At 40.4% G+C, this 27,997-nt stretch overlaps 1 protein-coding gene across 5 annotated transcripts in view; it reads right to left on the bottom strand.

The window, feature by feature from the left end:
* Positions 1 to 27,997, bottom strand: part of ANKRD17 (ankyrin repeat domain 17) — a 104,164-nt gene that overhangs the window by 50,033 nt on the left and 26,134 nt on the right. For 2 of the 5 annotated variants that reach the window (XM_075202259.1, XM_075202284.1), the window contains 14 exons: positions 25,883 to 26,039; positions 24,932 to 25,079; positions 24,429 to 24,576; positions 23,976 to 24,209; positions 21,957 to 22,051; positions 15,126 to 15,363; positions 14,499 to 14,690; positions 9,692 to 9,801; positions 9,513 to 9,600; positions 8,665 to 8,792; positions 8,232 to 8,375; positions 7,904 to 8,006; positions 4,299 to 5,054; positions 1,103 to 1,251 (listed from right to left, as the gene is read on the bottom strand). In XM_075202259.1, coding sequence (XP_075058360.1) covers positions 1,103 to 1,251; positions 4,299 to 5,054; positions 7,904 to 8,006; positions 8,232 to 8,375; positions 8,665 to 8,792; positions 9,513 to 9,600; positions 9,692 to 9,801; positions 14,499 to 14,690; positions 15,126 to 15,363; positions 21,957 to 22,051; positions 23,976 to 24,209; positions 24,429 to 24,576; positions 24,932 to 25,079; positions 25,883 to 26,039 — 2,690 coding nt within the window. The remainder of the gene's footprint in view (positions 1 to 1,102; positions 1,252 to 4,298; positions 5,055 to 7,903; positions 8,007 to 8,231; positions 8,376 to 8,664; positions 8,793 to 9,512; positions 9,601 to 9,691; positions 9,802 to 14,498; positions 14,691 to 15,125; positions 15,364 to 21,956; positions 22,052 to 23,975; positions 24,210 to 24,428; positions 24,577 to 24,931; positions 25,080 to 25,882; positions 26,040 to 27,997) is intronic. The other 3 variants (XM_075202266.1, XM_075202276.1, XM_075202292.1) reach the window with 3 other exon arrangements.

Here is a 27,997-nt window from a genome sequence, read left to right as displayed (position 1 = left end):
ATATTTCCAGGTGGTGAGATTTAAATATGGAATGAGTTTGAATACTGCTTGAAGGGAGAGATTGCGGGATGGAAGTGCAAAATATGTATGTAATCCAATAACCATGTCCCACACCTGCATGGCATCTGAGATGGACAGTAGTCTATAGACCGCTAAGGGGCAGGCAGGCCTGGGAGTCCAGAGAAGGTCCGATAGAGAATAGCTAGGGCACAGGGCCCTTTCAATGTCTACCCATGGCTTAGAGCAAGGGTCCTCAAACTACGGCCCGCGGGCCACATGCGGCCCGCTGAGGACATTTATATGGCCCGCCGGGTGTTTATGCCGCCGCTGCCTGTCATTTTTTTTACATGAGAGGGACGGTCACTGGTGGAAGAGGGAGAGGGGGCGGCGGCCGCCGCCGATTGGCTGGCCGGCTGAAGCACTGGATCATGAGAATTGTTGTCCGGCTGCAATCTAGCTTCAGGCGGTGAGAGGAACCGAACAGCGCAGCCGGACTACAACTCTTATAGTTCCCATTAAAATACTGGTAAATTTGTTGATTTAACTTTACTTCATTTTAAATATTGTATTTGTTCCCGTTTTGTTTCTTCACTTCAAAATAAGATATATGCAGTGTGCATAGGAATTTGTTCATAGTTTTTGTTTTTACTATAGTCCGGCCCTCCAACGGTCTGAGGACCCCTGGCTTAGAGACTTGGGGAGTTGCCCAATCCCACAAGTGGCTCAATATACAGTGCTTCTTGGTAGTAAGTTAAATTGGGAAGCATCAGACCTCCACGCTGCTTGGATAGAGCCATACGTTTGTAGGTGAGAAGGAGGCATTTGTCTCCACATGTACTCATTAGGGCCTTGTTAATTTTACTATTACTGTACATATTTCATGTCCAGCATGACCATTTGTCCAATACTAGTCCACGTTCACTGAAATCCAGTCACAGTAACTAATGTCTAGTTTTACTAAAAAGGCAACTATAAGCTGTGCAAATATTTAACTGCAGTATTAACAGAAAAAACTACAGTAACTCAGTGATGGAAAACCGTTTCGCAAACATTAGGGTACTACTATTAGAGAAAACAATTCAGCATATTACTTGGCTCTTACCTGTGCATCAATATCTATGGAGGGGTAGATAGGCAGCATGGCTGAAGGAGATATGATGGGGCTTGGAGTTGGCGTCTGAGGTTGGGAAATGGAAGTTGCAATGCTGTGGGTAGGAGTGTTTGAGATTGCAGATGTTCTTCCACTCACTGCTGTTGAATAAAATTTCTACACTTAGTCAGGCTAGAAAAGATTAGTTAAAATATTGTGTTGTACAGAAGTGAAAACTTACATCTTTAGTTCAGTTTGTTAGTGTTTTGCTTTTTAGCATGCATGGTTACATTTACTGTCTTTTCTAGCAATATTAAGCTACACAACTAAAGACTTATTTTAAAATAGTGAGGATTTTGTATATCTATTGTACTACAGCAGGGAGATATTTCATTATTCGTATGTATGCATTTACTTTGTAATTTCATGTGCACTGCATACAATTTATTATAACAGTCAGACTGCCCAAGTACAAATGTTAACTCTACGGACATTATGCACACCATGTAAAAATAGTGTGATTATATTATAACTACTGTTAATAGTTTGAAAGCCCAAAAACCAGCAAAGCCAAAATTCTTCTTTTCACAATGGTCACAACCTTTTAACTAGTTTTGATAGTAAGTCCATCTATTGCCCTAACAATTACCTATTAATTTTATGGTAGGTATATGCCTTTACATTTAAGTTATATCCTACCTTTTAAGCATAACATGTAGTCCAACATCAAATTTATCATGTCGATTAACTGGAAAAACATTACCATTTACCAGAGGTGAAATATATAATTTGCCATACATAATAAACTGTAAACTACACTTCTCAGTACAATTCCCAAACACATTTTACAAGCGAAACTCCATTTGCAGTTTCATTAAGCTCCCAAGAAACTATTCAGGATTTCTGCCCTCCATCAATACTTTAACAGCAAAACTCACTAGTCTATATACATTCATTGATTGCAGTTTAAAAAAATGCCACTAAAGCAACTAAGGTAAAAATGTATAACTGTATAAAATGGTCAAATTTCTTAACAAAGAGCATGCTAAACGTTAGTGCAGCAATCAACTTATGAACACAGCTACTAATGTAATTGCATACGCAGCAATTTGCCAAGTCCACCAATCATGTGTTCCCAAAGAACAATGACAAATGTTTCATGCATGTATTACTTTTTAGTAGTATGCACCTGACAGATTAGGGACTAAAATATTAAGCTTGATAAGAGCAAATAAGCAATTGACTTTTCTGAAAATCTAGACAGCATCATGACATAATACAATATAAAAAAAAAAAACAAACAAAAAAACAAAACGCATTTACCGGTTCACAATCCCCTCAAGAAATATAGGTTGGTTGATAGACAAGGCAATTAAGTTACAACCTATATTATTGTGTAATCAAAAGGGTTCTCCCATTTCAGTGTACTTCACCCCAAGTTTAGGCATGCCTGAAAGCTGGAAACGTAGGTGGTCTCCTAAACATTGCTTACTAAAAGGTAATATCACATGTGCAATTTAAAATACTGCAACAGAAAATTATGGCGATCTGAAAGAATCCAACTCATCATTTGCCAACAGTGTGGCATTACACTGGAAGGGGGAGGATGGTGAAGCTCCCCTACAAAGCACAGAAATTGAATTTCCAAACACTTAATTGTGACCAGTAGATGACATGGGAACAGCATTCCTCATTCCTGGTAATGTCCCACCAAGAGGGCATTAAATCCATTTGGAATACCTTAATTTTCTTACAATAGCAGCATTGTAAAACGACATGTGATGTTATTAGAGACACACATATATGGATATGTGGATATAGATTGGACTAATGAGACCATATAATTAGAAGCCAAACTGAAATACACCTACAATTCATGGCAAACCCAACTCAAGATGTCTAAACTTAGGTAGAAGTAAAAAAAAACAAAGCAAAACAAACCAAAACCCCTTAAAATTGAGTTTTCCAATACATACAATTTTTACATAAATATATTGCTTGTTTCTTCAATAAACTTTGTTTATTGAAGAAAGTTTACATTTAAGTAAAAAATATAATTTTATATACTATATATTTCTGGTTGCCTCCGGTGATTTCAATAAAGCATTTCATAGTCTGAAGCCTCTGAGCTGGTGCTATATAAATGTTAATGAAATTATTTTGGTTGTCCTAGGATACTACAGCAAACTGGATACAATTTTATCCAATGCACAGAGTGTATAGTATAGTTAAGCGGTGTAATATCAAGGGAAATAAAATGTCAGTGATCTAGTGGCCCTAGTGAAAACACAGTAGGAAGCCAGAAACAAACTAAACATTTAGCAAGACTTGCAGGATGGCATATGAAAACCAATCTAAGTTATAGAAGAATCCTTTAACGCAACCCTAAGCATCTCAGCCTTAGGTTACATAAATTCATCCTAGTGTTAACCTATCAACTCAAATTAAAAACCAAAGGGGGGGGGGCGCAAAGTGGGGGGGGGGGGGGGGAGAGAAGTCTCTTGGTCAGTAAGATGACTTCTAAATTAAAGTGTAACTGTCCAAAACTAAAGATTTAATCCTGGATGGAGATAATGGGGTTATTAATAAGGAATAAATATACAACCTATTTACCTTGCAAGCACCATTTGTAAGTCCTCCCCAATGATTAACTGTCCCAAACCAGACATTTCTTTGTGCTTAAGAGGCAGAACTGGTATAGTTACTGTAATCTTTACATTCAGTATATTTGAAACATATCAAGCTGTAAACACAGAGAAAAGTGCACCCTAGGACTCTTACAGCATTTGGACACTGGCAAATTTGGCCAATGCTACCTGCAAGGTAACTATTCTTTTATTTTAACTACACCCAAATGAAAGTTTAGTTTTGGAATGGAATTATGTAAATGGTGACCTATACAATTACAGCCTGGCATAAAAGGCAGGTCTGGTTACCCCAGGTATTTTCAAATGCCACTTTTCATTTAATGAAACAATTACAATATTAGGTTTAAGTTAAAAAAACATTACATCTCTTATAAAACTGCAAAGTAGTCAAAATAAAAGTATTAAAGCAGATTTTAGATTTAGAAAATATTTTCAAGGCTAATTATTCTCTAGGAGTTGTAATTAAAAAAAAAAAAAGCTAGAATTAAGACACCACAGATTTGGCAATAATTGTACAGGTAAATACACCAAATGGAACTAGTTTGAACCATGATACCCACCTGCCATGATGTCATCCAGCGTGTCAGTGAGTGTTTGAGCAGGACTGGCTATCATTAAACCTTCTTGCGTTTCTGCCAGGACACCTTGCCCAAGCCCTGTTAGCTGTGCTTGACCCAATTCTTGCTGTCCAACTATAACTCCTTGGAGGTCTGCAAGGTTAGCAATGGGCCCAGGGGATAGTGTACCCGCTGCAAGAGGCAAAGCTTGAGGCATTGCCAGAGGCTGCATGGGAGTGAAGCCCATCTGTACTGCAGTCTGCTGGGAGTCCTCTTTGAGCAGGATGGAGTCAACCTGCTGTAAGTGAGCATAGTCTACCTCTGTGATCTCTTCCCCAACCCCTACTGGAGTTAACATTCCAAGATGTTGGCAGGACTGCTGTTGCTGCTGCTGCTGAAGTTGAATTCTCTGAGCTTTTACTTCTAGGTACTGCTTTTTAAGCTGCTGTTGGGTCTTTAGCTGCAGCTCTCTCTCTACTTTTTGTAGCTCCTCAAGTATCTTTTGCTTCTTCTGGATCTGCTCTTCACGGGTTTTGTTCAACTCCTCTATCTTCTCCTTAGTCAACTGATCTGCATGTGCTAGCTCCAGGGATTGTAACTGTGCATTCTTTTCAATGGCTTCTTTGATCCTTTGCTCCAGCTCTGTCAGCTTCCCCTGAGCTTCTTCTACAATGCTTTCTGGAGACTGACTGCTGATGTATCCCTGGGCATCCTGGCCGCTGTCTGGCACATGGCCACTGGACTTCTGCTTAGATGCAGCTGTGTGAAAAAGAAACCCCCTCAGAACCAAATGGAAGCGCAAAAGGAATGGTATCCTCATGACTGCTACTGCCAGACATGGGGAGAGTTGCAAGGATAGGTACATAAACTACATCCACAAAACTATGACACTATTATGAAAAGGTGATCCTGTAAGCAACAACATTTTGGAAAATACTTAATAGGGTATTAAGAAACCTCATTTTAAAATGTAAACTCCATTTTTGTGGATTTTGTATTTTTAGGGGCTACATTTGTAAGAAAACCTGCTCTTTTAGCATTTTCCACATAGCATCACTAGTAGAATGTATATTGCAATTACCTGTCCTGCCATCTATGAGATCAGGGGGTTTTGAGAGGATTCACTACACACTACCCCCTCTTCCTGAAGAGGTCAGCTTCAGGTAAATACTATACCCACTACAGAATGGAGATAAAAAGGGTCACTACATCCCCCCCAAATCAAACCTCCATGAAAGTGAAGCTAGACTAACAGGTGTGCTCATATCTGTATATTGCTAAATGTCAATACAGCTACAAAAGCATGTCCTTCCATGCAAGAGATAGTCAGATAAATTAGAGACTTTGAAAACTAACCTGGTTATACGAACTCAGAACCATAGTGTTATTCAAGGCAACAAAAGGGAGATGGCCTAAACACACCAACCAGAGTTAAACTAAATCCACAATTAAACTGCACTAAAGCTTGTTATTCTGCCAATAAATCATTTTCATCTAGATGTTTGTGGCAAGCTGGGGTTTACAGAGACATGCAGGTAGTTAAGCAACAGTTAGGAAAAAAAACAATTTAAAAAAAAAAAAAGAAGATCTGGAATGCAAGGCACACAAACAAAAACAAAAAAACAACTTCAATTTACAAAAAAGCTGTCACCAGGTCTATTAATTTCTAACTAAATTAGTGGGGTAGGCCAAATCTACAAAAAACAGAATGTTGCTGAACAGAAATGCAAGGAAGGAATGGTATTTGTTAGAGAACCAATAGCTTTACATTATAAAAAATGCTTTTTAGCTCTAAATCATATGCTATCAATTGGTTCCCATAACTAGTTAGATAATTTCATCACTATATATTGTAGAAGATCCTTCATTTGCTAAATTATAATTAGCTGCGCTGGTGACTTAAGTGATGGGACTTCTAAGTAGCTTCTCGTTTGTAACAAATGACAGTGCATTATTGACCACAGATAAACAGTCAAATCACAAGCTAAACCCAGTCACCAATGACTTTAAATGCTGTATTAAGGATATTGAAAAAGGTAGAATTACTCACGCCTACAAACTGTAAGTTGTAAACAAAATATTCCCTTAAACAGCTATACCAGCATACAAGAGGTGTCCACAGGCAAAACACTAGATATTGTAACTGCCACTACAAAAAGGGCAGCCAAATGTTGAATTTTGAAGCCAAGTTGATTTTCAGGCACCGTAGTACATTGAATCCCAACACAGCTCCAAGCAGGCATTATCTGCAGATATGCCTGCTCAGTGTCATCCTGCAAGTTCAGGTTTGCAATGCGAAAAGCCATTTACGTTGTAGGTTTCAAATCGGTCTTTAGCCCAATGACACTATGGTGCAGGCGGCCGAGGCTGCAACTGGTGCTTCCATTTATTTCAATGGGGAAAAAATAAGTGGACATACTAAATTTCTACTCACCGATGACACAAAAGGTTTCAACTTTAAATATGTTATTGTTTAGATACTTCAGCACAGGTAAACAAACAGGACAGTATTATGAAGCTGGTATTGCCATTTTAAGAGAAATGAAAACCACCACCTAAAGTCAGAGTTCACATATTATAGTAGAAAAAGGTATACTATGAAAGGTCAAAAGCGTCTGAAAAGGACTCTGTATTAGAAAAACATTAGTAAAGAGTACAGACAGACAATCACTAGTAAAAAACGATTACAGAAAGGGCAAGGGGGGGTGACCAACAAAGTATTCCCTATGAGGTGGTCATATTCCCATTATTAAAGGGTAACAAAAAAAAAATTGTAGCAATTTATGCAGCTTGAACGTGATCAAAGCATAGAAAAGACATCAGAAAGTCAAAATACAAATCACTACTGGGAAGATAAAACACAATACAAAAACTGCACATGTACTAAGGAGAGAAGCTGCAAACACTGTTCAAGACCACTACGACCTAACAAGCAAATGTTCTATTGTACTGAAGTCATTCAGGAGTCTAGATAATCTATCGCCACTTCTCTCTTGTCGAAAGGAACAAAAAAAATTATATAAAACAAAGTCTTACGAACTTGCCCCCTCGCCAAGAAAAAAAAAACCCTAACTAAAATGTTTACCTCACCCAAACTACAATATGCTACCAGAAAAAAGTTAATATCTGTATGAACCTGTAAATTTCTTTTCCTCAGCAAGATTGAAGCACAAGTAAATGCTATTCTTAGAATTGAGAAAAAGCTACATATTTTTCAGCATGTGTAACCAAAAAGAGTTATGTTTGTTTACACAACAGGTCTACAAATGAACAACTGACTAGAATCCAGTGGCTGACGTGCTTCCAAATAAGCATTTCTCAGATTTCAATTCAGTTTGTTCCACATGGAAATAGAGGGCTAGGAATAAAACTAATTCTGAGAATTCTCTTATCAGTTCACTTATTAGTAAAGATAATGGCTGCAAACCAACCCACATTAATAAACTCACTAGATGCACTATATATATATTTATATCATTAGATGTGAGTTAGACTAGATGGGAGTTTGCAATGGTACTTGAAAAGAACGAAAAAAAAATAAAATAAAGTGCGCTACATCTAAGATCACCACAAAGCAGAAGAATAAAGCCTAGAAAGCTGCAACTGACCTTTATTTCTGATGGGAAGGTTTGTAGCAACATTTGCAGGGGGTTTATCCGGTTCCTGGGGTGGGACAACCATTGGCAGTGCCTGCATTGGTACACGAGGAGCCTTAAGAAAAAAAAAAAAAAGTTTAACGTGGTGGGATCTAATTTAAACGCAACCCCAACACCAATCTTAAGTATGTAAAGCATTTAGCCTGCATTTCACCACCTACATTAAAATCAAGAGAACACATTTAAAATAGTACAAAAAAAATAAAAAAAATTGAAAAATAAAAATCAGCCTTTCCATGAACACAATCAAATTTGCTTCTACAATGAAATCATAAATTACCCGATTCAAGTCATGGGAGGGAGGGGTGAACTGTGTGACATCAGGCGGGGGAGCAGAGAGAAGGTTATTCGGATAATCCAATAGGTAGCAAACCACACTGGTGTGACCTCCTTTGGCAGCTTCAATTAGCATTGTGGAACCATCCTATACAAAGTAGAAGTGCTCTTTTAGCAAAAATAGAATGTAAAGAATACATTAAAAAAAAAAATCAATAGAGTATGCTAGTTTCATAATACTGGAGGCAACATCCTATTTAGAAATTGACCAAAAGTAACTGAATGTGAACCCTGACAAGTGTACTTTAACAAAATCTAGTAAACATTATGGGAAAGTCATACTTATTGTGAAGTGACTTATTTGATATGGTTTTATCAAAACTACATTTACCATTTGAGACAAAGTGTGTGTGTGTGTGTGTGGGGGGGGGTCGTACCTTTAACCTGTGCGTTGGATCAGCTCCATGAGCCAAAAGCAACTCTACCACAGCCAGATGTCCTCCAGCACAAGCAAGAGAAAGCACGGTATGGTCATTGTTCAGTGTTGTGCGATTCACATTTGCACCTAAAAAAAAAATATATATAAATCTATAAGCAAAAGTAAAATATATCCCTTTGCATAAACTTGTGGTGTCTAAAGTTTGAGACTAGATGTAACAGCCGAATATAAAGCGACCAAAATAAGTCAAAATTGCATTACTACCAAGTTTCTATTGACAACTTCATGAAATACATACGCACTTACAGGTCTAACAATATTTTGAAAATGGTAATGTTTCTGCTTAGTTTTTTTTTTTAATATGTATGGCTTTGTAAGAGTAGTTTTAAGTTGTGCACAATTATTTACACAATAAAAAAAAAAAAAAAACTGAACTGCTAAACTGTAGTAACACAAAGCTCTAAAGGCACCAAATAGCCTCTATAAGGTTCAGTAAGGGCATTATCCTATGAAGTATTATAGCTCTGCGCAATTTGTTAGGAATGGGTGTTTTCTCATCTGACTACACAGAAAGATTTTAACAAAGCATTAGGGACAAACTGACCAACTAGTGATTGCTGCAAGTGTTAACATCTAGCTAGACGGACAGTCCTTAAAATTTGTTAAATCCTAAAATGGAAGGGAAAAAAAAAAATTTAAGAAGGGGGTGGATTAGTTTTCAAACAGGCTTTGGGCTGCAAAGAAAAAAAAATAAAAAAAAGTGACAATTCTGTCATGGCATAGTAGCCGTACAAATGAGGTTATCTGATGCAAGATAGGATTGATCCATCAACCGTGCAAACATACCTTTGCTAATGAGGAACTGAACAGTGCAGACATGACCAGCTCTTGCAGCTTTCATCAAGGGGGTTCTCCCTCCTTCAGACTCGTGTTCCTCAAAAAAAAAAAAAAAATATAAACAAATATTCTCTGGAACATTAAAGGGGCTTTTTAATTGAGCTACAAAGAAAGGCAAATTAGCTTACCAAGTCTGCACCAGCTTGAAGCAGCACATCGGCCACATCAGTATGCCCATTTTCACATGCATACGTTAGAGCTGTATCACCTGTCGCAGTTGTTGCATGGACATTTGCTCCTGCAGAACAGAAATGAACAATACATTTTACTAGTCTATGTAGATTGTCAAATTATCAAAATAAAACGAATTATGGAGATTCCTTGCAATGCAGGACAAACCATTGAACATAGAAAAATCTATTTGGCAGATGCCAGTTATGCTGGAAGAAGCAAAACGTGTCTTTCCAGAGATCTCAAAATATGTCATGTACGGAGTGTGATAAGATGTTGAAATACAGAAATAAGATTTTTACTCACTGTAAAATCCATTTCTCTGACTCCATTGGGGGACACTGCGAGCCCTTGGGGTATAGTAGTGAGTCCAGGAGTCTTGTCACTTTAACAACTTGTTGATTTGCAGTGTCTGCCCCTACTAGGCCCCTCCTCCACTGCAGCCTCTTCAGTTTGACTAACCAAGAGAAGTAGAGAACCCACAGGGTTACCATCAAACAAAACCTTCACACACAACTATATACAGTGCAAGGGAGGGTGCGCAGTGTCCCCCAATGAAGTCAGAGAAATGGATTTTACGGTGAGTAAAAATCTTATTTTCTCTTTCCTGCCATTGGGTGACACTGCAAGACCTTCGGGATATACCAAAGCTTCCTCAAGGGTGGGATTGCTCTGGCACCGCTGTGCACAGAATTCTACGGCCAAAGCTTGCATCAGCCGATGCAAAGCCTTGTAATCTGTAAAACATTGTGAAAGTGTGGACAGAAGACCACGTCGCTGCCCTACACAACTGTTACGCGCCGCCCAAGAAGCTCCTACCGCTCTGGTAGAATGTGCTTTTAAATTGGGTGAGACAGGCTGAGAAGCCCCTATGTAGGCCTCTCGAATAGTAGAAGTAATCCAGCGAGCAATTGACTGTTTTGACGCAGGCCTCCCCCTCTTATTCACCTCATAAAGGACAAAGAGGTCCCTGGTTTTTCTAACAGGGGCCACATAACACTGAAGTGCCCGTACCACGTCCAGCAAACCCAAGGATTTCTCGAGAGGACTGGGGAGGATGGAACGCTGGAATAACAATTTCCTGATTTAAATGGAATCTGGAAACCATCTTCGGGCAGAAACCAGGCTTGGTCTGAAGTACCGCCCTATCCGCATGAAAGATGGAGGGGGGAATCGCAGTGAAGCGCTTCTAATTCCGACACCCTACGAGCTGACGGTAGGGCCAAGAGAAATACTGTCTTCCAAGCACGACGTAAGCCCGCCAAGTGTAATTAATGGTTCAAACGGTGGCTTGACCAGTGTATTAAGCACCAAATTGAGATCCCAGGGCTCCACTGAGTGACAGAAGGGTGGTTGGGCATGAAGAACTCCTTAAAGAAAAACCTTGAATGTTACTATAGGTTGCAAGCTTACGCTGAAAATAAAACTGAAAGCGCTGATTTCTGTGCCTTTAGAGATCCTAAACGAAGACCCTTTTGTAGCCCTACTTGTAAAAAGACCAACAGGCGGGGAGGACAAATCTTGAAGTGTGAAATTTTTGAGTCTCACACCACTGAATATAAATCCTCCAGACCCTATGATGAATGGCCACAGAAAAAGCCTTTCTAACTTTGATCATGGTGGAAACAACACCCTGAGAGAACCCTCTAGCATTAGAAATTAGGGTCTCAACAGCCATGCCGTCAAAAGCCAGACAATCTAAACCTTGGAAGAGAAAAGGACCTTGAACTAGAAGATCTGGTCGCATGTGGAGCCTGAAGGGAGGGGCTGCTGCCAGTCCAAGAAGATCTGTGAACCACGCTCTGCGTGGCCAATACGTGGCTATCAGGATTGCGGGAACCTCTCTCGAGCTTCTTGAGAACCCGAGGTAACATAGGAATCGGAGATAATATGTACACCATTTGGAACTGCCATGGCATTCGTGAACCTCGCTTGTGGGTCTCTCGTCTTTGATCCCTATACCAGGAGCTGATTGTTTAATCTGGACACCGTCAGATAAATGTCCGGTACGCCCCAGTTTTCCACCACGAGGGCGAAACTTGCTTGTTCAGAGCCCATTCGGCCAGATGGACAGTTTGCCTGCTGAGAAAGTGCCTCCCAATTTTCCACCCCCAGAATGTAATTTGCCACAATTATGGTAACATGCTGCTCTGCCCATGACAAAATTCGAGTCGCATGGCAGCCGCGCTGCGAAGTGCTGCCCTGGTGATTTATGTAGGCTACTGTGGTGGCATTGTCAGATTGAATCTGCAGTGATTTCCCTGAGAGGAACCCGTGTGCTCTTGTTAGAGTCAAGTAAACTGATCTGAGCTCCAGAATGTTTATCAGAAGCAAGGGTTCTTAAGACCAGAGACCCTGAATCCTCAGAGGTCCTCGCCATCCTACCAGACTTGCGTCGTGACCCAAGTCCATGCCCAGGACTGTAGAGACTGTCCTTTTTCCAGGTTGTCCCTGGATAATCACCAGGCTAGAGATAACAGTCTGAGCGCACAGGTGAGGCAAATTAACTGCCTGTCCAGATAATTTTGAGATCCTGACCATTTCAGAAGGATTTCCCTCTGAAGCGGGCGTGAATGGAACTGCGCATAAGGTACCGATTCGAATACCAAAACCATCGTTGCCAGGAGCTTCATGCAACTGAGGATATACTTTCTTCTTTGCCAGAAAGGGACCTGACCTTCAGACGAAAGGAAAGCACCTTCTCCTCCGGGAGATATATTCTCTGGGTCTGTGTGTTGAACTTTAGACCCAAGAAACGCATCTGCTGCGCTGGAGTTAGCGAAGACTTGGGAACATCCAGTACCCAACCGTGAGCCTGAATAAACTGCATTGCAATATGAATGTGTTGAGACAGGAGCAATGCAGAAGCAATGCAGACTGAGCCTTCAGGAGAAGGTCGTCCAGATAGGGAATAGTTATTCCCGTCTATCATAAAAGTCCTGCCATGATTGCCATTATCTTAGTGAATACCCGGAGAGCACTCAGGCTGAATCTTTAGATGCTTATTTAGTAACTGAAGATTCAGGATTGGCTGGAAGGTAACATCCGGCTTTGGTACAAGAAAGAGATTGGAGTAGAACCCCCGTCTTCTCTCCTGAATTGGGACTTAAGTTATTACTTCTGCTAACAGAAGTTGTTGGATGGCTTCTTGAAGCGCATTGCGCTTGACAGGACACAATGAAAGGGGCGTGGTAAAAAATCTTTGGGGGAAAGAATGAGCTCGGTCTATGACATAGCCTCTGGACACGATTCCCCGAATCCAGAGATCCATGGTGGATGACCACCACTGGTCTCTAAACCTAAGATGGGCCCCTACCTGTGCTTCCCCGGACAGGGGTCTGTCAAGCAGTTGGCTTGTCTGTTGGTCGCAAGGACCCACGCCTAGCGGGACCTCTGTCTTTGTTAAACGCTCCCCAAGGAGCAGAGTACTGAGCTCTTGGAGCTGAAGTCTTGCCTTGGGAGAAACTCCGAAAGGAGTAAAACCTACCCTGCCGGGGTTGTTTACGGTGGGATTGGAGGAACCTTCACAGCCCGTAGCTTCCTGTATGACCTTCTCTAGCTCTGAGCCTAACAAAGTCACACGTTAAAAGGTAAGTTTTCCAAAGCTCTTTTGGAATCCGAATCCACTGACCACGACCTTAACCATAGATTACGGCGGGCTGCAATAACCAGTGCCAATGCTTTTGCATTGACAGACATGACATCCATGGCTGCATTAGCAACATATTCAGAAGTCTCTAGAACACGTTCTGCTAATGTTAAAAGCTCTGTACAAGAAATGTTTTCCTGTAATCCCCTTACCACCTTCTCTGTCCACAGTTGTATGGCGTTATTAGCCCATATACTGAAGTGACCCAACTCCTTAGTCACTTAACAAAAACTGAAGAGGCTGCAATGGAGGAGGGGCATAATAGGGGAGGAGAGTGTAAATCAACAAGTTGTTAAAGTAACAAGACTCCTGGACCCACTACTATACCCCAAGGTCTCGCAGTGTCCCCCAATGGCAGGAAAAAGAAAATTGTTTTTTATATTAGAAGTTTACACTAGAACAGGCAGAAGTATGAATATTACTTTATGCAGAGGCGTTTCACCCCCCACAACCAGATTTCAGCAATATCAAATCGAATACAATTTTTGCCATCTATCAAATTTCTCTCTTAGTGTATATCAACTTATTCCCCTTGCATCACCATTCATTCTGTCCATCCTTAGACACTGAATGCAGTCAGAAGCACATGAAACGTCCGATGGTCATTTTTCATGCGACAAGCACGATGACTCCAATAAACTTAATGCTTATAGTACTCTGCACTTTTCAAATACTGAGCTAGACTCAAAGTATGGAATACAGCTTTTAATTTCACGTATAAACTGATCACATGGACAACCTGAAAATAATTAGAATAGGAGCAAACGTTTTCATGTTTAAGAATGAGTTACACTAATGGGGACTATTATTTACTGGACTACATAAACAAACTATTAACATGAATGTGAACACAATGTTAGTTACACTGTATATTTAATCTAAAGTGGACACTAAGTAGGATGTTTCCCAACATGAAAAAACAGGAAGTAATTTTATATTTGAATTACACATAATATCATTTGGCATAATATAAATGTAGATGCATTCCATATAAATGCCCCACTACATTAAAATATAATCAAAATAATGAGTATTGATTTTACAATCCAAGGCATCAGAGGGTTTGAACTGTAATGTTATTGTACAGCATGAGCCCTTCCAAATTCAACACATACCAGCTGCAAGCAGGTATTTGACCAGCTCTAGGTGACCCTCTTGTGCCGCTTCCATCAGAGGAGTGGAGCACCCTAGTTCTATATCTGCTCCAGCTTTAATGAGGAAGTCTGCTACCTCCAGAAAACCTCCACAACAGGCCAGCGTGAGGGCAGTCTCTTGAGTCTCTTCAGTCTGAGCATTGATGTTTGCTCCTTTAGAATAGAAAAAAAAGTGGGTTTAAAACATGTTTAATCTATGATCTACAAGGCGAAATCAAAGCACTTATTAGCTGATTTTGTTAAATGTGTATATCACTGTTATTTGGAAAAAAAAAAAAAAACAACAATTTCACACACATCAATATAAAGTTCTGATCATTCTATAAAGTGTGTCAGGATTTGTGGCAGCGAGATGTAGGTGTCCTACAAAAGAATATTTGGGCAAACACTAGCACAAGTATGATTTAGCATTATACTTGAGCTAAAGACGACCCATGTTTTTTACCTGTGCTGAACTAAAAATATCTAAGCAGCGTTAATGAAATTTAGTATATTCTTTATGTTTGAATATGGGAAACAGGCAATGCTTATTTAATCTGAGATCATTTGGCAGCTGGCAAGTAAACAAGCATTTAGCGGAATGCTTACCTTGCCCAAGCAATAACGCAACCATTTCTTCATGCCCTTCTCGTGCTGCTTCCATGAGAGGTGTGTAGCCTTCATCATTTACCTCCTCCAGGTTAGCACCCCGCTCTATGAGTAAAGCAGCCAGCTCTACATGTCCACCACAAGCCGCAAGGGTCAGTGGGGACTCAAACGAGTCAGCAGGCATATTCACCTGGGCTCCACTATCAAGAAGCAGCCGAGCAACCTCTACATGGCCATCCTATTTAAAAAAAAAAAAAAAAAGCCATAACACAGATGTAGATTGTTAAACCATGCAGACAATAGTACAACACAACTAAGAATGCATAGACATGCACAAGTCACGTTCCCAAACTATCTTCTAAAAAAAATTGTTGCTTCTCTATAAAAACGTACAATAGCCACATAAATGCATACAATATTGTATACCAAAATCCATTACAAAGCAAGATATTAATCTAAATTTCAGACTGACTGAATGCAATAGAGAACTAAAGCCATTTTACATGCTTATCGCAAAAAACACCTGCTTTTTAGATGCAATGTAAAGATATGGGATCAATTAACTAGAAAGAATACCGTTCATGAAAAAGAGGCTTTATACTTCCGATAAATTGGTTTCTCCGATTCCATCTGGGGGACACTGCTTAACCATGGGTACCTACTAAAGCAGCCTTCTTGAAGGGTGATACCACTCCGATAGCCCAGCAAGTAAATCACTACGGCCAAATGAGGCGTCAAGAGGACGCAAAGACATTGAAGTGGTAAAATTTTGTGAAAGTATGGATCAAGGACCTGCTCTGCATAACGGATCCGCTGAGGCCCCATTCCGCGCAGCCCAAGACACCCCCACAGAACAAGTAGAATGGGCAATACGCTCTGGCACAAGGTGGCTAGCACTGACATAAGCTTGCTTAATAGTCAGGGTAAGCCACCTAGCAATAGATTGCTTAGACGCTGGCCAACCACGTCTAGAGAAATCACACAGGATAAACAAAGAATCTGTCCTACAAATCTTCTCCTTTCTCTTGACAAAATTCGTAGAGCCCTGACCACATTCAAAAATTTTATGTTCCCTGTTCCAGATCCTCTGAACACTGGAACATCTCCTGGTTTACATGGAAACCAGACACCACCTTAGAGCGGTTCTAAGAACAATTCCATCATTCCTTCCTATCATGAAAGGCCAAATAGGGCTGACAAGACAAAGCCCCCAGCTCCGACACCCTCCGAGCCGAGGCAATAGCAAGTAAGAAAACCACTTTCCAAGTTAAGAACCGTAACTCTGCTGACTAGCGGTTCGAACGGAGGCTCCTGCAGCATATTAAAGGACCAAATTAAGATCCCAAGGAGCCGTTGGTAGAACATAAGGAGGTTGGATATGAAGAACTCCCTGTAAGAAAGTCTTAATCCAGAATCTCAGCCAAACATCTGAAAATACACAGAAAGTGCTGGCACCTGAACCTTTAGAGATCCAAATCGAAGACCTCCATCCAAGCCATCTTGTAGAAAAGAAAGAAACCTAGCAAGATGAAACGACTATGAACTGCAGGCCTTATTTCTACACCATTTTATATATGTACGCCATATACGGTGGTAAATACGAGCAGAAACTGGCTTCCTAGCTTTGATGAGTATCAATTACCCTCGAAGAAAATCCTCTGGATTTCCACAGACTGGCTTCAAAAGCCATGCCGTTAAATTCAGCCATGCTACATCCAATGGTCCCTGAATTAGCAGGTCTTTCTGAAATGGTAACCGAAGACCCGGATCTATTGCCATAAGAACAATTTCTGGAAAACAGGCTCTTCTTGGCCAAGCTAGAGCCACCAAAATGACTGGCCAACCTCCCTGCTTGACTCTCCAAAGGATCCTGGGAATCATTAATATGGGAGGAACCAGGCAACCTAACCTGAAGTCCCATGGCATTTTTTAACACATTTACTGCCACGGGATCTCTTGCCCATGCGCAAAACTCTGGAACCTTCCTGATGAGACGCGACGCCATCAGATCTCAATCTGGAAGTCCCCACTTGGCTCACAATTGAAAAACTTCTGGATGAAGAGCCCACTCTCCCGGCAGAACCTCGTGTCGACTTAGATAGTCCGCTTGCCAGTTCTGAATTCCTGGAACAAAGACAGCTGACAGCGTAGGAAAGGAACTTTCAGCCCAAGCTAAAATCTGAAATGTTACTTCCATTGGTCCTGCACTCTTGGTGCCTCCCTGTCTGTTTATGTATGACACTGCCGTAGCATCTTCAGACTGCATACAAATTGGCAGACCCTGCAGGACATGCTGTGCTTCCTGCAATGCCCTCAACATGGCCATTCGTTCTAGAACATTTATGTGAAGAGCACACTTCTGCACTGACCACCGTCCCTGTAGATGCAGGTGAAGGGCCACTGCTCCCAACCCTCTGAGACTGGCGTCCGTGGATACTAAGATCCAAGACCATGGAGCAAAAAGACCTGCCTCATCATAATCATTTTTTTATATAGCGCCACTAACTCTGCAGCGCTGTACAGAGAACTCACTCACATCAGTCTCTGCCCCATTGGAGCTTACAGTCTAAATTCCCTAACATACATGCACATACACAGAGAGATAGACTAGGGTCAAATTGATAGCAGCCAATTCACCTACTGGTATGTTTTTGGATTGTGGGAGGAAACCGGAGCAACCGGAGGAAACCCACACAAACACGGGGAAAGCATACAAACTCCACACAGATAAGGACTTGTTCGGGAATCAAACTCATGACCCCAGTGCTGTGAGGCAGAAGTGCTAACCATTAAGCCACCGTGCTGCCTCAACAGATTGTCTCTTACTAGCCACCTGTCTCGCCTTCGAGGAGAAGCATACCAGTTGACAATCTAACTTCAGATGGGACCCTGTCCATTTCTTCAACATGTCCCATTGAAAACAGTGAATTCTGCTGTAAGGGAGAGTCTCGAATGACATCAACATCTTTCCTAACAGTTCCATGCACAGAAGGACCAACGGCCTCCTGCAGGACAGAACCCTGTTCGTCACTTCTTGCAGAGATCTTCTCTTGTTTTCTGGGGGAAAAAACAAAATCTGATATGTTGTGTCCATTAGTCCCAGGAATGACATCCTTTGACAAGGTATCAACTGCGACTTCGGGCAGTGCAGGGACCAACCATGTCTCTCCAGAACGTCAATGGTAAATTGAAGATGCTGTTCCAACAATTTCGCTGACGCAGCTTTTATTAACAAATCGTCCAGATAGGGTGCCATTTGCACCCCTCTAGCATGAAAAGGCGCCATTATCGTCAATCTTTGTAAACACCCTTGGGGCTGTTGCAAGGCCGAATGTTAGAGCCCTGAACTGATAGCGAGTCGATCCCACCATGAATCTGAGAAGAGGCTGATGCCCTTTCCAGATTGGAACATGGAGGTAGGCGTCCTTGATGTCCATCGACGCCATGAATTGACCCGTCTCCAGACTGTTGATGACCGACCTCAGAGATTCCATCTGAAAAGAGACTACACGCAGGTGAAGATATAACTGCTTGAAGTTCAATACTGGCCTGAACGAGCCATCCGGCTTTTCGACAAAAAAAAAAAGAGGTTGGTATAAAACCCCTGCCTCCTTTGATCCTCTACAATAACTCCCTGCGAAAGAAGCGAATCGACACATTGGAGCATTGCCTGTCTTGTGTGGATGGCGAGGCAAACTTGTTACAAATAACCTGTGAGGAGCTGGCCCCACCAAATCTATCATTTAACCTCTAGTCATGATTCCCTGAATCCATCTGTCCCCCCGATGACCACCACTGCAGACTAGTCAGGTTCCCCCGGCGGGGGAGAAACCGGAGACACCAGGGAGAGAGAATGTCCTACTGCCGAGGGCAAAGAACTTGTCATCTCCTGAGAAACATCTGAACTAATAGAGGCTACCATTCCAGAGGTAAATGGCAACACCGCAGCTACCACTAGAATCTCAGTTGGCTTAGATAATGGCTTTACCAGCGTACTAACCCTGTGTCAAAACAGCTGCCCACTCAGGAGGATCTGTCACCAGAACTTTGCTGGCTCTAGGCTGCAGCGCAACCACCGCAATCAGCACAAAGCACTCCTGGGTCCTGATGTTCACTGGCCAATTTGGTTTTACATTTGGAACAGGCATAAAATTTGGCACGTTTGTTTTCTGTTATGTCTGAGAAAAATAAACCAAGCCACCACACAGCAAAAAAGTATAGGCCCATACACACAAGATATTTACACAGAAATTACTAACTAATCTATGACCTAGTCAACAGATAGTATTTCTGCTAATGAGAGCGCTATAATCTCTTATAAATATTATACTCTTCACCAATATGTGCCCAAATGATCTATACTTCCCTATCTTAACAGTATAGAGTATAAATTGTACTTAGCAGATAAACCTGTCAGCAGCTGTAGTCCTTCAGAACTGCTGCTGTCTCCTTTCCCCTCGACACATTTGGCGCCAGATTAAAGCTCCAAGTGCTCCTTCCACGGAGTTGGGGAGTTCCATTGGTAAATCCACCTCCGCTGTGCTTCCCTGCATTGTGCCGGTGATTTCCACTTCTCCTAACAGGTAGAATCGCCTGGCATCCGGTTTTCCTCTGCCACTTGCAGCGCTGTAACTGTCTGGCCAAGTTACCAAGTTCTCCCTCCTCCTTCAACGAGCAGGGGATATTGCCAGTAGTCCTTTCTGTCCAAAGGGGCATGTTGAGGAGAGTGGAGTGTACACTATGCCAGCGGCAGCACCGGTATCCTGTAGCAGTGTGACAGCGATCTATACAGACCGCTTGTCACACTGAGAAGCACTCACATTCTTGTGCTGGAGCCCTCAGTGGGAGCCGTTCGGCACCCTGCTGGCAGCTGCTTCTTCACACGAGTGTGCTCTGTTATTAGAGCGCACCCATCAATTTCTCTAAAAAAGTTAGTAAAAATAAATCACTAAGGTAAAATCACTGTGCAGCGTGAATCTTCACCCCAACTCCTTGGGCAGCTACAAAAAACTGAGTTCTGATGGAGGCTGGCAGGGGGAGGGGGCATGTTGGCAGCTTGGAAACCAACTATTTAGGTGCCAAACTCCTCCTACTCTACCCCATGGTTAAACAGTGTCCCCCAGAGAGATGAAAGAGAAATGTTTTTTCCCCATAATACGGCTGTGAACTAGAGCGCTCTATACCCAAAATCTACACACAAAACAGACTCCCATTAAAAATTACCCTGACCTTTCAACTACAATCCTCACAGGGCTCTGCTTAAATAGTCAGTGCAATTTATAGTAATGCTAAGACAATGGAGGTGGAAACCAAGTATATTTATGGCACATCACTGAAGTATCGATAGGAAGACAGACCATCTTTAAGTCAACTTTCATTGTGATAGGCTTATGGCAATGTCCTGCCACTGTTTCCGCTTGGGTATATAAAGGCGGATAATTGGTTTCTGGATTAAGAGCCATGCCCTGAGAAAACAGAAGGTCATACAAATCCATCCAACATTCACCTCAAATTCTCATTGCGAGTGTTTATTACTTTAAAATAGTTACTCTTTGCTTATCTGCAAATGTAACAATTAAAATATCTTTTTAAAAACACAACTCATTTTTGCATTGCTCTGCAAATCTATAGGCATCTGTGGACCTACTATGTATTTTGATACAAATGCCTCCCAACCACAACCTTGCTCTGTAAACCCATGCACTTTGGCAAAATCTAGGCTGTAATGCTTGCAGAGGGGGACCTGCTTTATTACCTGGTGGGTTTGTCAACACCTGACTAAATTCTGCACAATCCATTCCTCAATGTTAATGCCTGTGTGATATTTGAAATGGACATTGCATCTTAACCAAAAAATAAATAATTGCTTGTAAGCCTTACTTAATCTTTGTGCAACTCCTGCTACATAGAAGGCTCAATCGCTTCATAACACTTCTGCAATGTTTCACTTTTACAGGTTTGTTGCACTCCCATATTTTTTGTTTAAAAAGACTGAATAAAGCAAATGATATTTAGGCTCTTTTACACAACTTCATTCAGAATCGCCACACAATAGTTTTGCCATCTCCTTGTTTCACCCTCCACAAAAAAGGTGTTTGTTTTGCTTAGCTCAAATGTCAATCACAAAACTGCAACCACTTTTTTGCGTAAAAGCCAAGGTTTTATGGGAAAGACCATTCATTTGTTGGCCAAGATTGGGAAGCACAAGTGTGTGTCCCTTTCGCTCTCTCTCATTAGTGGGGGCCAAACACATGGCTGTAACTACATAGCCAAGATTTAATTATGTGGGCTGTGATTATTTCAATGAGAGTGAGGGGGGGGGGGGGGGGGGGGAGAGAGAAGAGGCTTCTGGGGGTAGTATCTTTTAAGAATAAGACTGCAGTTTATTATGTCCCATCCCCCACCCAAAAAAGGCGACATCTTATAAAAGCAATCCCAAAAACACATCATTATTTTATTCAAGACAAAGTTTAACAAAGCAATACATTAAGGGAGAAAAAAATAGCAATAGAAGGTGCTGGTGTTAAAGTGGTAGCAGAATGGACTTTATTGGATATAAAAAAAAACAGCAACAAAAAAAAAAAAAAAAAAAGCTCACACCACCATATTAAAAATACACAAGTTGAATATTAAGATTAAATAATGCACCATAAGCTTTTCCCATCAGGAACACAACATTCATGCAGGTTATCAGATATGTGCAAGGCTGATTAAGTATATTTGCCCAACTAAAAATACATCTCACTATAGAGATATTTTGCAGTTTGTAAGCAAACTGTATAGTGCACTCAGTAAGGAAGGTAAATAATGGATTACAGTAGAGTTTCTTACCATACAAGCTTCCATTAAGGCAGTGTGCATTTCATCTGTTTTATGTTCCTGGTCCGCCCCTGCCTCCAACAAGAATCTTACCATTTCTAAATGTCCTAAAGGGGGGAAAAAACAAACAAAATAATTCCCAGCTTTGTCAGTATGTGCCAAGCTAAAACTAGATAAGTGTATGAAGTATATCTTTGTATTAAATTATTCTTGAATCTACCACTGTAACTCACTGCTAAGTTATTAGACCTCCTGAGCCAACATTCAGTGTAACACTACTCAGCTGCTGCAGCCATTGAACCAACTGTCACAGCAAGATGACCCAGCTCATCTGGACACTAGAAGCAACAATCTTCATCCAAAAACTGCATTCAACATATCACGGTCATGAACAATTTCCTATCTCTGACCAAATCTCAACATTTCACTATTACACTTCTAAGGAGAATTCCATAGAGGGATAGCAATATCCATCACACAAAGCTGCATCATTTAACTCCACCTCACTACTTCACTTGCCTCCAACACAAGCTTCTTTCTTATCTTAGTTCCTTCACTTCAACATCCTTAACAAAATAAGGCTTTTTAAATCTTAGTCTTCTCTTCTCTTAATCCTGCTTACAGGAGTCAGTGACATATCTATATATGCACTCCAATACTGCGCACTAATGAAATCCAACAAGCCTCAAACCAATCTCGCTTTCAATATCCTTTTAGTGCACTCTATGGAATGCATGCTTTATCTGTAACAAACTTTTATGACCTCAACCCCTTTAAAAAAACCTTAACCATCTAGCAATAATAAACATGGCTCACCCAGACACTGCCTCACCTGCAAACTTTCACAATACTGCACCAACACTTCAAGGCCTAAAAGTAGGCAAGAAGGTGGATTGGACTCTCTACCCCTTTATGCACAAACTTTCCTTTTGTTCATTCATTAATGCTCCTACCTACTATCTGGATTTACAACCCACTCTACTGTTAACCATCTTGCTGGATCAGAAATTCCAAGAACATTTCGCTGCCTGGTTCCCTCTTTTATCCTCCTACATCCCCACCATCCCATGAAATTAACATTTTTACAGATGAGCCCTCGGCCTCCAAACTACTCTAACCTCCTATCTGCAACTTCCAGTAAATTGACTATTGATTGAGATGAAGTGCACTGCCTTGAAAAACTCCCTTAAAGTAGATTGATGACTTCTGAGGTCATCCACAACAGTCTTGCTATGTAACACTCCTACCTAAATGCTCTGGACAATGCCAAATATACAGGGCGATTCAAAAGTCGCAGTACACCCTTTTATTTCAAAAACTCTACAGGAATTGGGCCGATTTCAAGATGGCGCCCATATTTGGTACATGCCGTAAAAGATAGACCACGTCACCCATACCTTACTGGAGTATTCAGGTTTCCCAATTTCCTGTAGAGTTTTTGAAATAAAAGGGTGTACTGCGACTTTTGAATCACCCTGTACTTCCAATCTGTCATGTTCATTCAATCCTAACACAAAACATCTTCAATACATTTAAATCTCTTTTCAAACCTCCAACTTCTACAATTGCTCCAAAAACCTGCAAAGACAAGATCCAATATAAAACGATAACCTCTTCCACTAACAAAAACGTGCTTAACTTCATTCCTGAATCTAGCCCTTGACAAATGAAGATCAAGTCTTGACGATCACATATCAAAACAGAGAATCAGGAGTTTCACTTTTGAGCAATTTTACATAACTTTGACCCCCATATCTCAAACTATGAGGCCTAGAGAAGATAGATTTTACATGGGATTGTAACATGCTATAGATTGTTGACAAAAAAAATAATCAAAAATGCACTCTGCATATAATCTGAATCTGTATAGAGAAAATAAAATACAATACAGCACACTGGAAAATAAAGCTTTCAAGAACAAATGCACCTCAGCAGGGCTGGATCTCCTAAAGCTTCTTAGGTCATGCTTAAAGAACCACCTAAAGAAGATTCAAGGGCAGTGATTTGGGAACACATAATTAAAATATCTACCTTTATAGCATGCCAAAGTAAGTGCACTCTCTTTAAATTCATTGGAATGAGTATTGATTCCTGCTCCATTCTCCAGAAGAACCCTGGCCACTTCCACATGCCCAGCACTCCCTGCTTCCATAAGAGGCGTGTGACCATTCTCATTGTGGTCTTCAATACTAGCACCCGATTCCAGCAGCACCTTCACAACATCTACATAGCCACCAGCACAAGCATATGTAAGTGCTGTGTTTCCTGAGTGGGTGAGAAGAAAAAAAAAAAAAATAGGATTTCCTTAGTTAAGAACCTTTAACAGCAAATGGTGTGAATATAGATACACACACACCTTCAATAGTAACAAAACTAAGTGAATACTGAAAATCCTAATGGAACTCAACAGCAAAGATTTAAACAGCAGCCACATAATAAATGGCTATATTAAATAAAATAACTACATGAAAAAAATGGGTCAACCTGTGGATGACTGGGAGTTCACATCAGCATCATGGGCTAGTAGCAGCTTCACAATTTCAACATGTCCCCCATTAGCAGCAGCCATCAAAGGCGTAATGTCTCCTTTTATACCTCGATCTTCTACATTAGCATGCATAGCCAAAAGAACCTTTAGAAGATAAAAATCAAACACAAAAAAAACTTTAGTAATTTGTAGAGTGAGGACTAATTGTAAGCAAATTGCTGCACTTAACCAATGACCAATTCTGTGTTTCTAATAAACTACTATTGTACATAATGTTTACATAAATACTCAAGGTTATTCAAATATAGCATTTCCCAAACACATCAAGATATATTTTAGGTTGAATGGTCATAAAACTTTAGCATACAAAAAAAATAAATTTGTGATGTTAACATAATGCAAATTCTTTCAAGTTCAGGATTCATCACTGTATACCAGGTTTCAAAGTCACATTTTAATGGGAAAAGAAAAACCATTAACCCTATAAGAATATCCTAACCTGTGCAAGTTCATAATATCCAGCAGAACAGGCAAGGCAAAGGAGAGATTCCCCCTCCTCAGTGTGCTCATTAACACTGCGGCCTTCAATTAGTAACTTCCTCACAGCATTTACATCTCCTTCAGAGCAAGCTTCTGCTAAACTGCGACTGAGCAAAGAAAAAAAAAAATTTACACTGAGATTACAATTTACATAAGTATCATTGCTACCATCATGCAATATCCTTACACAGGACAACCAGAGACATCATCTTCATAATTGAAGTTGAATATAGTTCACTTCATAGATACATACCCATGATGCAATTCCTTTTAGGTTGCTTAGACAAGATATTGACTGAAAATACAAACTTTAGGAGCAAGAAACAAATATTTGATTTTTAAAGGGGAAAAAAAGCCTTATTAACATTCTGCATAGAGGAGATGTTCTCAAGAGCACCCACAAAACGATAGCGACCCATTTACACGCATGTTCCTGATACATGGAAACATTTCTCTACAAAGGGGTATTTGTTGCATTCTGTAGTGTTTCTTGTTAGAAAAGCAGCAATACTGGATTTCTGGTAAAAAGAAAGTAAATGTCTAGTCCATTTAAATATAGCTTCTCCCAGCTTCCATCCACTGGCTAATCAGCTATGTAGGGTACCTTTTCTTGGATGTCACTGAAGAATTACAGAACCAGTAACAATCTGCAGATATTACATAAATCCAAGATCAGACAAGTCAGTGTCTCTGCAGTAGACCAAGAGTGACTTGAAGATATTTTCCTAATTGAATTTAGAACCAATTTCCAGATTTACATTTAATGGTGGAGATGTATTGTCATTTCTTATCGTGAAGTATTTTGGGAGATTATCTTTCACATAAAAATTAAAAGGAATTCTACATTAAATTACACAAATATGCAACAAACCGCTAAACAGTATCTTACTATTTTATTCTATCTACTTACTTGTCCGTCTGCCCTGCATTTGAGGTGCTCTCAGCTCTCATTCTTGTAAGTGCAGCAGCAGCTTCATCCAACGCACAGCTGACCGAGGACGTCAATCTGCGAAGCACCTCAGGATCTGCGAACGCTTTACCATCAGCAGTGGATAATTTACCAATTCCTTGTTAGCACAAGTCGCCAAGCCAATTAGTAGGTGAATGTAAGAAATCAAACAAAAATAGGGGAAAAGCCTACTGTTAGTTCAGTCCATGCAAAACTAGCAGATACAGCTGAGCTCACAGCTTACTGGCAATGAAAGAATAATTAACATGCTGGACAGAAATCTGCTTAGCACAGAACTGCAACATAAAATGCTGCAAAATAAAAAGTATAGTACTTTAATGTTTTTTCAAAGTTGACAAAATAAGCCCTTCTAAACAGGTTAAGTATCTGTTTTAATGAGGCAGACCTAAACCATGCAGACATCGGAAAATGGATAATGCAATTACAAGGTGTGTGTTTGTTTTTAGGTTAAACAAAAAGATACAAATGCAGGTATTTAGATGACCAATTGCACTCACGGATTTAAGTTAATGTTGGCCGTTCACTTACCATTTTGCAAAGTGTTAAAAAGGACGTCATTACAAAAAAAATATGTTTTCCAAAATTATTATGTGTTAGAACACTGCAGTAAATTAATTGCATTCAATATTAAGTGCAACCACCATACAGGCACTGCACTCTTGTATCTCCTATAGAATGGTCAAAATCCAGGGAGCAGCTATGTTGCTATATACAAAAGTTGAATAGCAATTGGCTTAGTTTGAGTAGCAAGTGACCTATTATCCAACCACATACAGGAACACAGGAATTCTGTTAAATGAAAGTCACATTTGTTGCTGTACCCCTTACAGCAGAACCCAAATGAGTCACAAGGAAAATCATTGGAATCAGCATATAAATAGTCAGCTAGGGACAGAAATATTAAAAAAAAAATTCTTAAAGCTGAATTCTCATGTGGAATTTAGCTGACCCTTCATTGGAGCATTTGGGTTCCACCCCTACAGCAGTTTTACCTGGGACTCAGTGGCGAGTCTCCGACACAAAAGGCCTGTGACACGCTGTTTCGGAAGAGTGTAAGTGAGGACCAACAAGAAGTCAGATTCACTCACACTGCGGCTTCCAATTAACACTTCTACTCACACACCCCTTCCGCAGCCATTTTAAATTAACAAGTAGACATGCTCACCACTTTAGATAGCGAGGCAGCTTTAAGAGGGAATGGGGTCATTAAATACAATCTTGGGTGCAAGTTCTTATAAAGAGTTCTGAATGTGTTCAGTTGAAAGGAGATGCAAACAAAACTGGTTTTATACTTGCACTAAGGATCTATATATGTTGAGGCCAATGTATGAAATCTTATGATTCATTAACCATGTGACAATTTAATATCCGTTTGTTTACACTGGTTTTATTTTATTTGTGCGTTTTATTTTACCTCCTAATCGCCCAGTATTTTACATAAAACTCATCTTTGAAAGCCATTTTAAAATACTGTGCCTTATTTGTTGAGGTTTGGGGATAGGCTGTGAATTTATAACCCCTACATAGCGGTGCAATTTCTATTTTATTTTAAATATGTTTAAAATGTTTATATAATGCCAGTACAGTTGCAAGCAATCCACTGTTCTGTATAATCAGCCACACCACGGTTTAGCCAACATAACTGAATAGGGCACATACCTGCGTTCCATGTTGTGTCTGCAAGTCAATTGTAATGTAAAGTGAGCCCAAAAAAACAAAAGGAATCTAGGAATACCCAGTAAACGTCGGTGCAACTCAGCAGAAGCTTTATCAAATGTTATGGGGACAGGAACATTATTTTCTGGCTAAAATATTCTAATTTAGTGTCATGCCTGAAATTATTGAAGATAGATTTAGACCTTAAAATGGAAAAATGTCACAGAAAATACATCCATGCAATAAATGGCATCTGTATATTTATAAACTATGCCTACACTTTAAAAAGGCACACTAAATACATACACCAGTTTGTTGGACCCAAAAAACACCACGACTAATGTGGGCAGTAGAAAAGTTAAAACTTCTCACTTTCCAGCTATCCATTTGCCAACAAAC

The sequence above is a fragment of the Mixophyes fleayi genome, chromosome 1, assembly GCF_038048845.1.
Source record: "Mixophyes fleayi isolate aMixFle1 chromosome 1, aMixFle1.hap1, whole genome shotgun sequence".
Taxonomy (NCBI): domain Eukaryota; kingdom Metazoa; phylum Chordata; class Amphibia; order Anura; family Limnodynastidae; genus Mixophyes; species Mixophyes fleayi.
The sequence above is the reverse complement of the archived record's forward strand: the minus strand, read 5'-3'. Positions and strand labels throughout refer to the sequence as shown.